General features: G+C 36.3%; 1 protein-coding gene across 1 annotated transcript; it reads right to left on the reverse strand.

The window, feature by feature from the left end:
• Positions 1-1,615: 1,615 nt before the first annotated feature.
• bin2b (bridging integrator 2b) lies at positions 1,616-12,058 on the reverse strand. Its single transcript, XM_084129239.1, has 13 exons — positions 11,961-12,058; positions 11,685-11,868; positions 11,072-11,152; positions 9,939-9,993; positions 9,004-9,098; positions 8,824-8,919; positions 8,332-8,439; positions 8,144-8,229; positions 7,333-7,408; positions 5,364-5,446; positions 3,557-4,163; positions 3,368-3,463; positions 1,616-2,315 (listed from the first exon to the last, which is right to left on the reverse strand). Exons 2-13 carry the CDS (start codon positions 11,787-11,789, stop codon positions 2,202-2,204), a joined length of 1,602 nt encoding a protein of 533 aa, XP_083985365.1. The 5' UTR covers positions 11,790-11,868; positions 11,961-12,058; the 3' UTR covers positions 1,616-2,201.
• Between the last annotated feature and the right edge of the window lie 4,699 nt (positions 12,059-16,757).

A 16,757-nucleotide genomic window follows, 5' to 3' on the forward strand; every position in this document is an offset into this window, starting at 1 on the left:
TAGGCAGCAGAACTGTTTCCAACACTCATAATAAATCAGAATATTAGAATGATTTCTAAAGGATCATGTGATAGACTGGATGTCACATGTGACACTGAAGACTGGAGTAATGATGCTGAAAATTCAGCTTTGAATCACAGAAATAAATGATAATTTAAAGTATAACAAATTGAAAACCAATTATTTTAAAACGTAATAATATATCACAATATTACATTTTGATCAAATAAATGCAGGCTTGATGAGCAGAAGAAACTTCTTTCAAAAACATTAAAAATAGTAATGTTTCCAAACTTTTGGCCTGTACTGTATATACACTAATTATGTTGAAGAGAACATGCATTTCACAAGTTTTATTTGCACGTTTAAAAAGTTAGATGACATATTCAGCTAGCTTGTATGTTGGAAAACTATCGTGAAGTAAAGCGTTCTTTTTTTCTTTTTTCTTTTTCTTTTATTGAATATGTATCAGATAACAAGCGGATATAAAGGACATAGAACTTCTACAGGAATTCAATTATATCAAGTATATGTAAAGCTTCACATATATAAAATAAATAAATAAATAAAAGACATACACAGAGGAAACATTATGCATCAGTGGTATTGTCAAAAATATCATCATAATATTTCAAGAATCTGTCACTTTTCTTGTTTTTAATCAACCTTAGAGACTTCAGAAATGAATCAAGTAAAGCGTTCTTTCGAGCTATGAATCGCGTACATGTGATGTCACATGGGGCGGGGCAATGCGAACCTCCAAACTCCATCTGAGTCCGTTTCGTCCGATGCCTTTTAGTATGAGTCCGTTTCGTCTGATGCCTTTTAGTCTGAGTCCGTTTCGTCTGATGCCTTTTTGTCTGTGGCTGTTTCATCTGATGCCTAATTGTACGAGACCTGACACCTGACATTGTTTTTCCTGTGACCTGAAGCTTTTCAGTCTGAGGCGCGATGCCGTTTTGTCCAATGACTGAAGCCTTTTAGTCTGAGGCATGATGCCTTGTCTTCATAGGTCTGAGGATGTCCTAAAATGTACACCGTACTCTAGCCTACAATCAGTGTTGCCAGATTGGGCGGGTTCTTGATTGCCGTCCACCTGGACATTTTAGTCATATTGGCTAATTCTCCTTAATTATTGCCCTGTTTTGATCTGTTTTCCTGGAAAATTTATTTATTTTTTATTTTATCATCGTTATTTTGTTTTAAGGAGATACAAATTGTGCTTATCAACCTTGAATGACATGGTAATGAAATTATAGCACATTATTTTGGCAGTAAAATTTTGGGCGGTTTTTTCTTGTAGTGGGCGGGTTTTGGTGAGCTTTTGGGCTGGAAATCACCGTCCCAATCTGGCAACACTGTCTACAATGAAACAAAAGAAATTTGGTAGAGTCACACACCGTTTCTCATATTAATTCAGTATAGTGGAATACTTATACAGCCAGTAAACTGGTACCCTGTGTCACCTAATATATTTTATTTACTACAGAAAGTCAAAATCAGTATTTAATGATTGTTGATACTGAGAGAAGCAAAATAAATTATGCAAATAAAAATGACACTTGCATTTTTTCCCCCACTTTGAGCACTGGACATACAGTAACAATTCAATATAGAACTTTTTCCAGCAGTCAACTTTATTATAGTAAAATTCATTTATCTTGTTCATTTAAGAAAACGGTTTCAAAGTAATACTCATATAAACACATTTTTTGGTCCTGTAAACACTGTAAAAAGCTTGGTAGTCTATCTTTAACACTGAGTTTATAAGAGAAACAACATTGACAACAACATTACACTGTTAATACACACATAGAGAAGAGATCACAGCTAGTTCAACAAAACACCAGAAAGTGCAGTATGTTTTGAAATATTTTTGCATAATACACAATTTTTTTTTTCTGATACAAAATATGTGGCTTCATTCGTGCAAATGAAACAGTGAAGAACTGTATGAACAATGCAGAAATCCATTGATCAAAATTCAAATCTATAAAAGTCAGAAAGTCAAAGATACAAATAACAAAGACTACGCAGTCGAGGCTGCGACAAGAACTTGTAAAGACACCATATCCTAAAGAAGTCAGACTGCATTTCATGTCTAGTGGAAAGGGCAGACAAAGTTCATATTACGACATCCAGTCATAAGTGCACTCAGACGGGCACTCAAGGCACCTCTGGTTCACATGCCATCCTCTATCTTAATCAGAGGTGATGCGCTCAATCATGGTCTCTTTGACAATGCCAGAGAGCAATGTTAGATCCTTGTACTGGATCCAGTCCTGCTCTCTCACGCCCCATACTGTGCCCTCCGGCTGCAATAGAAGATTTTCACAACATTACAAGAATGTTGAAAAGTACTAATAGATTTCAGACTGATTCATTAGAATGAACAAACCATTATCAAAGCTAATAATAATAAATTATGAAATAAAAAGAACACATTTACAAAAAGGACAAAGAAAGCACTTATGAATGTAGTCCATACAAGCTATTCACTGATAAACTTCCTAAAATTCTATTTGACGTGTGTATTCTATTCAAACTCGCTGCATTTTGATGCCGATGCCAAACACAGCTGTTTTTTGCGCATGAGCATGACACGGCAAATGTGAATATACAAAAGCATGAATGAGATTTGAAAGCCATGATGGCTTAAGTTCATAATAATGTTAAGTTATTCAGGTAATAATAACTGAAATTTGGAAAGGAAAAAAATACACACTACTGTTCAAAAGTTCGGGGTCGGTAAGATTTTCTAATATTTTTAAAGAAGCCAAGGCGGCATTTATTTAAAAATACAGTAAAAACAGTATTTTTGATATGTATTTATTTTATTTTACAATTTAAAATAATGTTTTTTTTTTTATTTTAATAGATTTTAAAATGTAATTTATTCCTGTGATTAAATCCGCAATCTGAATTTTCAGCATCATTACACCAGTCTTCAGTGTCACATGATCCTTCAGAAATCATTCTAATATGCTGATTTGCTGCTCAAGAAATTATTATTATAATTATCAATGTTGAAAACAGATTTTTGTGGAAATTATGACTTATTTTTCAGGATTCTTTCAAGAAATAAAAAGCAGCATATTCAAAATAACAGCATTTATTGGAAAAATAAATTGTCTGAAACATTATAAATGTCTTTACTGTTACTTTTGTTCAATGTAATCCATCCTTACTGAATGAAAATCAAACAAACAAAAATCTTAAGGACCCAATATGCTTAAGGACACAACAATTTCCTTAACAGTGATGGAACCAATAACCTTCCAATTTCAAACCCTGTTCCCAGATGCAAGAAAGTCCTTAAGTTAAGTAAAAACTCCTATGCCATACAACAAATATATATAGACCTCACCTTTTCTTCTTCATCGACATATATAAGGATCACATCTCCCTTCTCAAACAGCAGAAGCACACCTTCATCTGAGTCCTGGTTCTCCAGAGCAACAGCCTATGGAAAAGAATAAAACACAAAAACAATGATTACCCACACAAATACAAATCAATGACTTTCCTTGTTTTAACACTTCCAAAGACACTGTACCTTATCGAGGAAGCCAGGAGGATTTTCATACTCTGTCTTTTGGGCTTTAACGTCTTCCTTTGCTTCCTTCGTCTTGCTGCATCTCGTTGTATTTTGATCCATCTCTCCTTCATTTTTCTTGGAGAAGCTGGGTACTCGAGGACTGGGGACAGGTGCTGTTTTGTCTTTGTCGCCCGATAAGGGCTTAGCCTCATTGTCTCCATCTGCAGATGCATGATGGGTGTCTTCTGATTTACTTTCCTCCTCTTCACAGTGCTCAGTGGCCACTGAACCTTGATGTTCCTGGCCGTTTGCTTGCACAGACTCATCAGCGGTACTTTCTGACATGTTTTCAGCGGCTCCCACGGAACGAACCCCTTCACCCTCCGAACACAAAGACTGTCGTTTGGGTGTGTTGGGCTCACTGTCAAAAGAGTTCGACTCAGAGTCTGATATTTCAGATGCTGTGCTTCCTGTGCTCTTGGAGGAAGTGTGCGAACGCGTGTCCGTGTGCGTGAGGGTGTCGGGCATGCTGAGCTTGCTAATGCCCGGATGATCCGAAGGGAAGGCGGTGTTGCAGGGGATGGGCGCAGAGATCGTGACAGACTTTCTCTTCTTAGATTTAGAACTAAACAAAAGAGGAAGAAAACAAGGGATATAAAAAGACAGTACAGAGATTCTTTGATTTCTATGGAAGCTTCCACCACAGGATAAAAAATAAAAAAGGAAGTTGCGACTTTTTATCTCACAACTCGGAATCGCAAGAAATAAAGTCCTTTCAATTCTGAAAGTTCTAAAATTTTAAATTTCTTGCAATTCCCAGTTTGTATTTCACAATTCTAACTTTATTTCTCACAATTCTGAGTTTATAACTTGCAATTCTGACATTTTTTTCTCAGAATTGCAAGATATAAACTGAATTTTGAGAAAAAAAGTCAGAATTGTGAGATACAAACTCAATAAAAAAAAGGAAATTGCAACTTTTTATCTCACAATTGTGAGTTTCTCTCACAATTCCTACTTTTTTCTCTTTATTGGTACACCGACGTCCTACTTTTAAAGACGTGCAATATACAATGGCTGCAAAAAGTATTTGAGCACTTAATCTACACTTACGTAAATCGATGATTCAAGATCTTTACTTATAATTAAGTTATACTTTCCTTTGCAATGCCATCTAACCAACTTGTGAAAATGTCATTTTAGAGAATGTATGAAGTACACTATAGATCAAAAGTTTAAAATAATTATTTTATGCTATTTTATGAAATATTACAATTTAAAATAAATGTTTTCCATTTTAATTATTTATTTATGTGATGGAAAAGGTGAACTTTCAATCTAATACGCTGATTGGATGCTCAAGAAATATTAATTATTATCGATGACAGAAAACAGTTGCTGGGAAATGTGATACTTTTTTTGTCATGATTCTTTGATGAATTGAAATGTGAAAGTTCAAAAGAAAAGCATTCATTTAAAAAGTTTTGTAACCATATAAATGTATTTACGGTTACCTTTCTTTAATTGAATGCGTCCTTCGTGAATTTTTTTTATTTATTATTTTTGAACGGTGAAGTAAGTTTTCTTCAAATTCGTACAGGTGTCCTATCAGGGTAACCAAAAGTAAGATGTTCATCATGTTCCATTAAGTTGGCAACCACAAAGTTTTGTGAAAGGTTTTACTGGAAAAGTATTTGTGTTATCCTTCTTACTATTATTTTGTATGAAATTACATTCATGCATTTTGAATATGGACCAATAGTCTAAACTTTGGGGCCACAGTAGATCTTCATAGAAATGAATTATTTCCAAATAAAGATATTACCTGTTCAGGCCTTTGATGATGAAGGGTTTGGTGGAGTGCTGATCCTCAAGCTTCTTCATCATATTATAAATATTGTGATTTAACTGAAACATGAAATTAAACAACATTAAACATTAACATTAAACAATGTTACTGAAAAGGAAATGTTGCGAGTCATAATGAGGTGTATTTTCCAAGTTAAATAAGTAAATGTAATTAATAAAACCCTGGCATTTCAATGACAGAAAGAAGAGAATACTATGTACAGTGAGGAAAATAAGTATTTGAACACCCTGCTATTTTGCAAGTTCTCCCACTTGGAAATCATGGAGGGGTCTGAAATTGTCATCGTAGGTGCATGTCCACTGTGAGAGACATCATCTAAAAAAATAAATCCAGAAATCACAATATATGATTTTTTAACTATTTATTTGTATGATACAGCTGCAAATAAGTATTTGAACACCTGTCTATCAGCTAGAATTCTGACCCTCAAAGACCTGTTAGTCTGCCTTTAAAATGTCCACCTCCACTCCATTTATTATCCTAAATTAGATGCACCTGTTTGAGGTCGTTAGCTGCATAAAGACACCTGTCCACCCCATACAATCAGTAAGAATCCAACTACTAACATGGCCAAGACCAAAGAGCTGTCCAAAAACACTAGAGACAAAATTGTACACCTCCACAAGGCTGGAAAGGGCTACGGGGAAATTGCCAAGCAGCTTGGTGAAAAAAGGTCCACTGTTGGAGCAATCATTAGAAAATGGAAGAAGCTAAACATGACTGTCAATCTCCCTCGGACTGGGGCTCCATGCAAGATCTCACCTCCTGGGGTCTCAATGATCCTAAGAAAGGTGAGAAATCAGCCCAGAACTACACGGGAGGAGCTGGTCAATGACCTGAAAAGAGCTGGGACCACCGTTTCCAAGGTTACTGTTGGTAATACACTAAGACGTCATGGTTTGAAATCATGCATGGCACGGAAGGTTCCCCTGCTTAAACCAGCACATGTCAAGGCCCGTCTTAAGTTTGCCAATTACCATTTGGATGATCCAGAGGAGTCATGGGAGAAAGTCATGTGGTCAGATGAAACCAAAATAGAACTTTTTGGTCATAATTCCAGTAAACGTGTTTGGAGGAAGAAGAATGATGAGTACCATCCCAAGAACACCATCCCTACTGTGAAGCATGGGGGTGGTAGCATCATGCTTTGGGGGTGTTTTTCTGCACATGGGACAGGGCGACTGCACTGTATTAAGGAGAGGATGACCGGGGCCATGTATTGCGAGATTTTGGGGAACAACCTCCTTCCCTCAGTTAGAGCATTGAAGATGGGTCGAGGCTGGGTCTTCCAACATGACAATGACCCGAAGCACACAGCCAGGATAACCAAGGAGTGGCTCTGTAAGAAGCATATCAAGGTTCTGGCGTGGCCTAGCCAGTCTCTAGACCTAAACCCAATAGAGAATCTTTGGAGGGAGCTCAAACTCCGTGTTTCTCAGCGACAGCCCAGAAACCTGACTGATCTAGAGAAGATCTGTGTGGAGGAGTGGGCCAAAATCCCTCCTGCAGTGTGTGCAAACCTGGTGAAAAACTACAGGAAAAGTTTGACCTCTGTAATTGCAAACAAAGGCTACTGTACCAAATATTAACATTGATTTTCTCAGGTGTTCAAATACTTATTTGCAGCTGTATCATACAAATAAATAGTTAAAAAATCATACATTGTGATTTCTGGATTTTTTTTTTTTAGATTATGTCTCTCACAGTGGACATGCACCTACGATGACAATTTCAGACCCCTCCATGATTTCTAAGTGTGAGAACTTGCAAAATAGCAGGGTATTCAAATACTTATTTTCCTCACTGTATGTCCATCACAGATGTACTCTATGTGCTTAATGTTTGCTGTTGCACTTAACAGACTTTCTGTTATGTAAGAAAAGGAGCATCAAAGTAAAATAAAACGCAAATGTTGCATTCTTACCACACTCATTTCCTTGTAGAAGACATCCCGCAGGTTTGAGATGTTCTGGAACATGGTGACGTAGCAGCTTATACGGCTGAAAACAGGAAGACAATGTAGCCAAATTAAATATTACATTATTATTATTATTATTATTAGAGACCTCGTTGACAGGAAGGAATTGGCTGAATTTATCTCTTTTATGGGTGTGTTCACACGTGTAGTTCGGTTCTCTTGGTTCTTTTGGTCCGGACCAAAAAAGAGAAAACTATACATTTAGACCTGGTTCGCTTTGCGTTCACACTTATTAATCCAAAGATTAAAAAAAACAGCTTTTATGACATGTATTTTGCGACGAAACTTGGGCTAAATACATTCGCTGTATATGTGTACTATGATGGTATATGATGGAGCTGACAAATTGTGAAGCGCTTATAAAATGTGTAAATGAGTCAAAACAGCAGCAGGATTCCCTCCGTCACACACACAAACTAAGATCTGCTGCGAGGAGACACGGTCCTAATGCCCGTACCGAACTGTGATGGGCAACATCGCAACTATGACAAGAAAAGACAGGTATGCTTGAGAATTCTGTCTTTTTTAGGCTCGCATCTAGTGACATAATGTCCTGGTTTTGGTTCGTTTACAGTACATGTCTTTGTTCAATGTTGCGTTCATATTTTTTTAGCGGTCTCGTCTTTTTAGCGTTCACGCTTATTCAAATGAACCGTACTAACAGAGCAGATGCACCAGGGTTTGTTTCATTCGAACCAAACATTCAAAGTGTAAATCACACCCTAAGTTTCATTTTTGTTAATAAAGCTGTACCAACCTTTGATAGAGGACAGGCAGCTCCTCTCTTAACTCCTTGTTAATTTCTTCAAACACCTCCTGGGCTTTACTGAACTCCTCCTCGGCCTGAGAGGAATCAGCACCAATGGTCATGTGATGAGCAATAACAAACTAGCAATACGAACCTTTTCTAAAATGGGAGATTTAAATGATCAAATGCGAACTGACCTTGCCTGTTCTGGCCTCATCTCTCTTCTTAGCGTTTTGTAGCGCCTCCAGATGATGACGAGCTGAATCATAATCAACCAGCTTCCTTCCTCGTTTAGCCACTCTTTCCTGCAAGATTACATTATTAGAGAATTTAAAGCTACAGTAAACTTAAGAATGATTTTGAAGTACCATGTAAATACTATGAGAATTTAATAAGCATTCAATGCTTTGGTATGTATCAAGATACCATGATATTAGCATCTTATACTATCTATCACTCTGAACTAAAGCTGTGACAAAGTTATAGCTCCCCTAAGGATTTTTTGTTTTGTTAAACAATATCAAAAAGTCTAAGAAAACTTTAGATAACAGCCAAATTGTCAAGGCTAAAAACAGTCATTCAACACCAAGCCTGACAACCTTTCAAAAACACACTAAACAGACCTAGGTTACAGATAGTGAACACATAATTGATCACGTTCAGGTTTGTAATTTGGCAGCTATACAAACTTTGACATCTTGAAACTGTCCAGTGTAATTCTCCATTGTTCGAACGACTTGATCACTCAGCTTCTCCTCATAATCATTCCACAGGAGATCCTCACTCTGTAATATCAAGCCAGAGAGATGATGAAGGCAAGGAAGGTAGAGATTTCAACTATTAAATGTCATAAAAAAGGCCTGATCTACCTCCATAATGACAGTCAGATCTTCGACTCCATGCCAGTCTGGTTCATAGATATCTTTAAGAGTCTGGGACAGGCGCTTGGATGATTCATGCATCACTGAGAAACAGGGAGTGTACAAAACATCACGTGAGGACTTCTTTTAAAACTGTTACACAATTTGGCAGTAGTACTAAAACTCTGTCTATTCCCAACAAGTCATTGCAAGTAACAAAGCTGTGACTGTATTAACAAGAAATTATGAAATCAACCAATGAGCATTCTTAAGTATCTTATCATCAAGCTCTGCAAAACATACAGTGCTGGACGGAAATTTGATTAACAATTACATTCAATGTATACACCATCTTATAAATTAATAATCTGTGAATAATCTGTTCTCTAATACGGCAGTTACATAAACTGTTTTAGATTCAGCCACATTCAGAGATTTAGCAAAGATACCAATTCATCCTTTTAGAACACCTGTGAGATGAGGCTAAAAACACATGCGGTGACTTTGGTTTCTATCAAAAGCGCGCAAATGGTTCGCGTAATGAGACCACGAACATCTTGCGTCTTCCTCAAACTCAATAACCTCTTCATATTTTCATATAGCTCTGCAAACATACATCTGGGCCGTGCGCCCACAATTCAGTTGGGAAGGTCACCTATTCTTGTAGACATTTACACAATAAGCATTTTCAGTTCCATTATTGACAGACATTCACTTCCCCAAATGCTGAATCGGAAAAACACAACCAACACCATCTCATATCACTTTCACTCTCACCCAGCAGCACAATTAGCAAGTAATTGCAAATCTAAAATCTGAATCAATTTAAACAAGTATTATGAAATACAAAGTTCTGTAGAGTGCCAAAATTAAGTTTTCAATTGATTCAAAAGATTCAGTCAGTAGATTTCAATACAAAAAAAGTCTGTATTTCAATTAAGTACCTTTAACAGCATTGTAGTACGCTTTAACATCCTTAAAGAGTCTGACGCCATCAGTCTGGAAAGAGAAAAGAAACAATCACATGTTTGTCTAAAGGCTAAAGGTTTATTAAAGGGATAGTTCACCCAAGAAGAAGAAGAAAGAAACTCATACAGGTTTGGAACAACTTGAGGGTGAGTAAGTGATGACAGAATTTCCATTCCCGCAAGTTGTTCCAAACCTGTATGAGTTTCTTTCTTCTGTTGAACACTAAAACAGATTTTTTAAATAATGCTGGTAATGAAACAGTGGACGGCACCCACTGACTTCAATAGTTACTATGGAAGTCAATGGGTGCCGTCAAATGTTTCATTACCAACATTCTTTAAGATATCTTTTTTAGTGTGTCATTTTTGGGTGAACTATCCCATTTCAAAAATGTTTGGTTACTTTTATAGTCAAGTGCATTTTGAAATGTGTACCCTCAAGACACATAATACAGGCATATTATGGAAATGGAAACTTTCTGAATAAAAATAGAAAATGTGTAGGTGGTAAGGAAATTAGTTCAATGTTTGTGATAAGTGCATTAAAATAAAACATGAAAACTTCCATGTATGTAATATGTAAATGTGCATTTTATTTATGGTTGAAAGTAGCAGCCTCTTGACTTGGTTGCATCTACAGAGTGTAAACCATCTATGGTAATATATTCTCAGTGCTACGAAGCACGCAGGACATGGAATAGGATGTGAAGTTCCTAAGTGAGAAACTACATCAACACAAGTGTACTATAATAAAAGTTTGTTAGTGTTATTAATGAAAAGCATTACCAATCAAGTATAGCATTTTATAGGGGGTTCTTGGGTTGGTTGAGGGAATAAATGGGATCAAATTAGGCCAGAAAAGGTCAACCTTTGATAATGTAAAGAAAGAGAAAGCTGCAGAGGCTTATTGACATTTTCTAAAGGTGGAGTTTCCTGTGCTACTTTCAATAATCATTCTGCCAGTGTTCATACAACACAACACAACTCACCCAGTCCAGTTCCTATAAATAACAATGTTCTAATGTTGACCGGTGACCCCATTTAATGCAGCTGTCAATTGTTTGAGGTAAAAAAAACTGCATGTTTTTCTCTCTCTCTCTCTTACATACCTGTTGCTTGTTCAAGTTGGAAGAGCACTCCTCAAACTGCTCATCTTTCGTCTCCATGGCTTTGCCCAGCTTCTGCATGACCTACAACCAAGTTGATCACACTGCAGTCAGACATGATGTCAGGTAGAAGATCAAGAGTTGTCACTGTATGGCCACTGAAATATGACTCGCCAGGCAGTTCCCCATTTATTCTCGAATATCAATTGCAGCAATTGTTCCTTGTGATGAGGAAAGATCAGAAATGCTCTAGCGGACACTACATTTCCCAAATTAAAACAAATGAGTGGTTTTAAGTTAATAAGATACTGTGTGCAGTCTGCAAAAGAGTGAAATCTAGAAGAGGAGGTAAGCTTAGGGAGGAAGTGATTGAGGCAGGAAGTGGCAGTCCTTGTGTTCACAAAAGTGAATTTGAAAAAAAAATAGAAAAAAAATTAAAGAACCAGCTCTACAACTCACAATATTTTCATATCCTGTGTACATTTGTACCATTTTTCTTCAGGACTTATAAATACGTACAAGTAGAATAATGTTGGATAGTCACACACAAAATACACATCCAGAGCAGCATGACCTGAGAGCCAAGGTCCTGAACTAAACCAAAAACCACACCTACCTTCTCTTGTGCTCGGTTCATTGATTTCTGAAAGCGTTTGGCCAGGATGCCAGCTCCCGCGCCGATGTTGCCCCCAATGTTGGCACCTTGTTTTCCCTCTGCCATCTTCACTTCTGATCAGCTGGCACACAAAGCGATCCTTCACTCAGATGTCTCAGCGCTTCCTTCTATAAACTGACGGTTCCTGGGCGGAGTGAGCAGAGAGAGTGGGTGTGAAAGCATTCGTGGTGTGGTGCTGTTAGTTTCTACTTAATAGTTTCAAAGCCTCAAACTTACGGGACCCCACGTCACACTAACCGATTGTGCAACATTCCACTGTCGTGTTCAAACGCGTTTGGTATTGTCATCGACGTGCGACTGCACCATCATCAAGAAGTTTACTAGTCAGCAGTGTTTCCTGTGGGTTTAACGCTAGCAAAAGTGACAGCTATATTTTAATATAGTCATGTCACACTAAAAACCTTTAGCGCTATAATGATATGCTGTGCACTTCAGACTGAGCGGATTATGTTTGCTGGACAATTGTAACGTTTAATGGCATAAACACCCGCTCGAAACTGTAAAAACTAGTCATAATTTTAAGTTAATTGGCGGGCGTAATTTTTTGGAAAACAACGTATAAAGCCTCCGTACAACCAGACTATAACAGAAATAGTCCGATAGACTCTGTAAACATAAAATGTGACCACATGTTAAACAATCTGAATACTTTGAGACGGCTCTCTGAAAATGCCGTTAGTTTAAGGCGGGACTTAAAATGAGCACATTGATGATTCATATATCATATTATACCACTCGTATACTTTATTCAATGGTAAGAGTAGTAGTATTTAGTATGCAATTTCGAATTAAGCCAGGGATCGGCTGGTTAGTTAGTTTTTTCGGTCTAGAACAAGAACAATATAAATCTTTAGGATTAGCCCAATAATAGAAAATACTAACATAAGTTTTTATTAGGCCTAATATTTTTTTCCCCTCTCAAGTCCTTTTATTTTTGCTGTAGGCTATGTGATCAAACTCAAACTCTCCTTATTAATCTCTAAATCACTACATCCACAAAACAAGCCAAAACTGATATGAGATAGCCTAGGCTACACATTAAACTATTTGTTCTACAAGAAGTAGATATAATTTCAGATCTCATTTGCAGGCAAAACAAAGAACGGTCTTGTTCTCTGTTTAACTCAGCTGGAACACGATACCTGCACGCACATTTGTGCTGTCATGCCAAAGGTGTGGAGACAAAAAGGCATTTGCATTGTAAATCATTTGGTGTCACACTATACTGTTTTCTCCTTCATTGTATTATAGGCTACACTGCTTTGAATTTAATAATATATTTTTTTACATCAATCATTGTGTTAAAATATAATAGCAATGCAGATAAAAACGTTCTGCTTTTGTCTGAAATACATAAGCAGCATTATATAAGCTTTTAGCATATGCTCCCTGCCCTTTATTTAAACTGCTCAGGATCATATCTTAAATCTAAAATGACATAGCAGCTCTGCAAGTGTTTACCCTACATTTACTTAGGGCTCTTAAAGTCATCATGACATCAAAATGGTTCATTATGGAATATGCCATATTTATTATAAATGATTTATCTGTGCACATTATTATTATTTTAATGCATGTGTCCTTAAAATCTTTAATCAAAATAACTTCCCATCCTGACATCTCGGCTGCGTCCGAAATCACATACTCTCTTGAGTATGGGGTTCTATTTGTGCCAAAAATGAATAGACTGCTTTGTGCTAGGACATTTATTTGTCCTTGTCAACAGTCAGTGCCTAGTTGTTCAGGGAAATTAGTATATGTTGATCTGTATGTTCTCTGTTTATGTCAATTTGTTCTGTTGTTGTCATCTTGCTTTGCTGTCCTTAATGTCGTCCTGTTTTGTTGTCCTTACTGTTATCTTGTCATCATTACTGTCATCTTGTTCTGTCGTCTTGTTCTTTGTCCTGTCCTGTCGTCCAAATTGTTATCTTGTTGTCATTACTGTTGTCCTTGCTGGAGTTTTGATCTGTTATCTTGCTCTGTTATCCTTACTATCCTTTATGTAAACTGTTTCAAATGTATTGTCTACATAAGCAGACACAGACCTCAGGCAAAGCTGTCAAAATTAAAGCAAAGTAGGTTTACAAAAAAAGTACATTTACAAAATAATTCCATTGATGTGAGAAGGTTATGAGAAGCATGGGGATCCCTCTAGCTCTGATAACAATACCACAGTAAGGACAACAGAGCAAGCTGACAGTAAGGACGACAGAACAGGACGACAGTTAAGATGACAGTAATGACGACAAGATAACAAGACGACAGTAAGGACAACCGAGCAAGATAACAGGATGACTGAACAGGACGACAGTAAGGACAACAAAGCAAGATGACAGAACGACAGAAAAATACGAAATAAACAGAGAACATACACATCAACATATACTAATTTATCTGCAACTAAAGGCAATGACTGTTGACAAGGACAAATGTAGTACAAAGCAGTCGACTCATTTTTGGCACAAATGTAACCCCATTAAAGGGTTAGGGTTTTTTTCTTGTTCAAGAACCCATCTCAGTCACAACTGGAAAGAAAAGACTATCGCAACTTCCATGCCAACTTTAAAAAGACTATCTGACCAACAGCACAACAAAAACAGCATTAATTAGGCTACTGCTCCAACATCACCACAAGGAGGCAGCGGTGATCATCTTTAATCGAATTGTATGTTTATTTACTGTAAAAGCAATGTGATTTTTTTTGCATGATCTATAAAACATTAATTGAAAAATCACACATTTAGCCCACCGTAAAAAAAAAAAGTACTCTCTTGTGCACTTTCTAGGCTAACGATTCATTGGCTGCATGTTTGGTTGTTGCCTATTTAACATTTGATTCAACAGTACAGTGTTACATCATCAACAGTTTCCATTTGCTAATTAGATGATAATATGTCTCTTTGTGCAGAAGCTTTTAAAGATGTGAGACAGAGAATGATGAGTCAGCACGGTGTATCAGCTATTTCACGGCACAGCTGCTTTCACCACCCTTTTATGTTTCCTTGAGGCTCAAGCTCTCATAAATGCCAAGTTTGCCAACCATAAATCATTCTCTGCCTGAAGCTTTAAATCAAAGAGTTTGTTTTCACTCAAATCCCCTTCTAACTTGAGAATAGTTGATGCTGTTATTTAGACATCTTAAATTAGTTAGTCTGACACAAGAGTTAGATTTATAACTTGTCACTTTTTATTGAATTGGGTTCCGTATCTATTTTGATCATACACTAGCTCTTGTATTTTGCTGACAGCAGTTTCATGATAAACATGATATATATATATTATAATCTAGAATCTTTTTCTGTGATTGCATGTAGACAATCAAAACTCATCAGTGCCCGTCACTGATGTCGCTCGTCCGGGATTGGACTATGCTCCATTTAGAGTGACCTAAATCCAGTGAAGCATTATTCATGATGCCGCATTCTACGGCAAGCTTCCAGAAACACTCATACCAGTGACTCCTGTTCCATCGTACCTGAAATGCATATACGATTCCTAAAATCCTTCACAGAAAAAGTAGAACCCTTAAATAAGCAGTTAGTTTAGTAATGTTTAATGGAATCCATGTTAACCTCTGTGAGCCATAGATTCTAACTAATCCAACCCTTTTAAACACAACCCTTCTTCCACTCATCAATCCAGAAAACAGAATGAAATGACTTATGAACATATGATGTGCCTGCACATATATTGTATTATATTATATTATACATTATATTGTATTATATATTGTCTCAAGTCTCAGTTTGACCATTCTAAATGGTTGTGATGTCTTGGTCTGCGTTTTAGGTTTGTAATATTCTGAAATATCCTTAAAAACTGGTAAATGAGTTCAACAAACCTTATAACTAGATGTACATATCACTTAAGATATCACTCAATTATTCAACAAATTGTATTCTGTCAAAAATATAGACTATTTTAGGAAGTTTGATGGTTTAATATGACACTAACAATCAAACAGGCGCTATTTATATATTACATGACAAAAGCAGGGTGAAAGTCTGTCCTGGATATCTCTGTTTAGTCACTTTGCAGATGGACATGAGCCATTTTCACTACTGGTCAAATGTTTGGAATAAAGATTTTTTAAATGTTTTTAAAATAATTGTCTTTTGCTCACCAAGGCTGCATTTATTTGATGAACAATGCAGTAAAAACAGTAACAATTTTTATGTTACAAAACTATTTGTTAAAAAAATAAATAGTTTGGAACATTCAAAAACTGTTTTCAAGATTGATAATCATAATTGATAATAATTGAGCACCAAATCAGCATATTAGAATGATTTCTGAAGGATCATGTAACACTGAAGACTAATGTTAATGGCTGCAGAAAATTCTGTTTTGCCATCACAAGAATACATCACATTTTAAAATAGAAAAGTTATTTTGAATTGTAATAATATTTCACAATATTACTGATTTTACTGTATTTTTGATCAAATAAATGTAGAGGCTTATTTACAAAATATTAAAAATTCTTAATTATTCCAAAATTCATCAATGAAGCATGATACAAGCAAAACATGATTATGAGTACAGATTAGTGCATTATGCACACTAAATTATTATTTAAACCAATTAAATATATTAAAGATGGTAAAAGAAAATAAATATAATTCTTTGAAAATTAATGTGCCATACAGCGCTTCCATTTAATATGACATTCAAATAGACATTCAATATAAATGAGGAAATAGGCTGGAAGTGATATTTATTACATGTATACATGTATTAATAAAACATTTAAAAGGGTGTTTAGTTGAGAAGCAAGCAACAAAGCATCACAAGACACACATTTATGGTTATGTAATGACCTTATAAAGCTGTTTTCCCTGCATCATCGGGGTCAGTGAGTACATAGACTCCCCCGTCATATTAACACACAAACAGAAGACCTCCCCCCACTGCATACCATGACCATAGACTGCACATTCCCATCCCCACTGTCTCCTTGGCTTGCGCTCTTCAAGACTCTTTCTTTCTGTCATTATTCCAAGCTTAAATATG

This window comes from Abramis brama (genome assembly GCF_963993115.1).
Source record: "Abramis brama genome assembly, chromosome: 11".
Lineage (NCBI taxonomy): Eukaryota > Metazoa > Chordata > Actinopteri > Cypriniformes > Leuciscidae > Abramis > Abramis brama.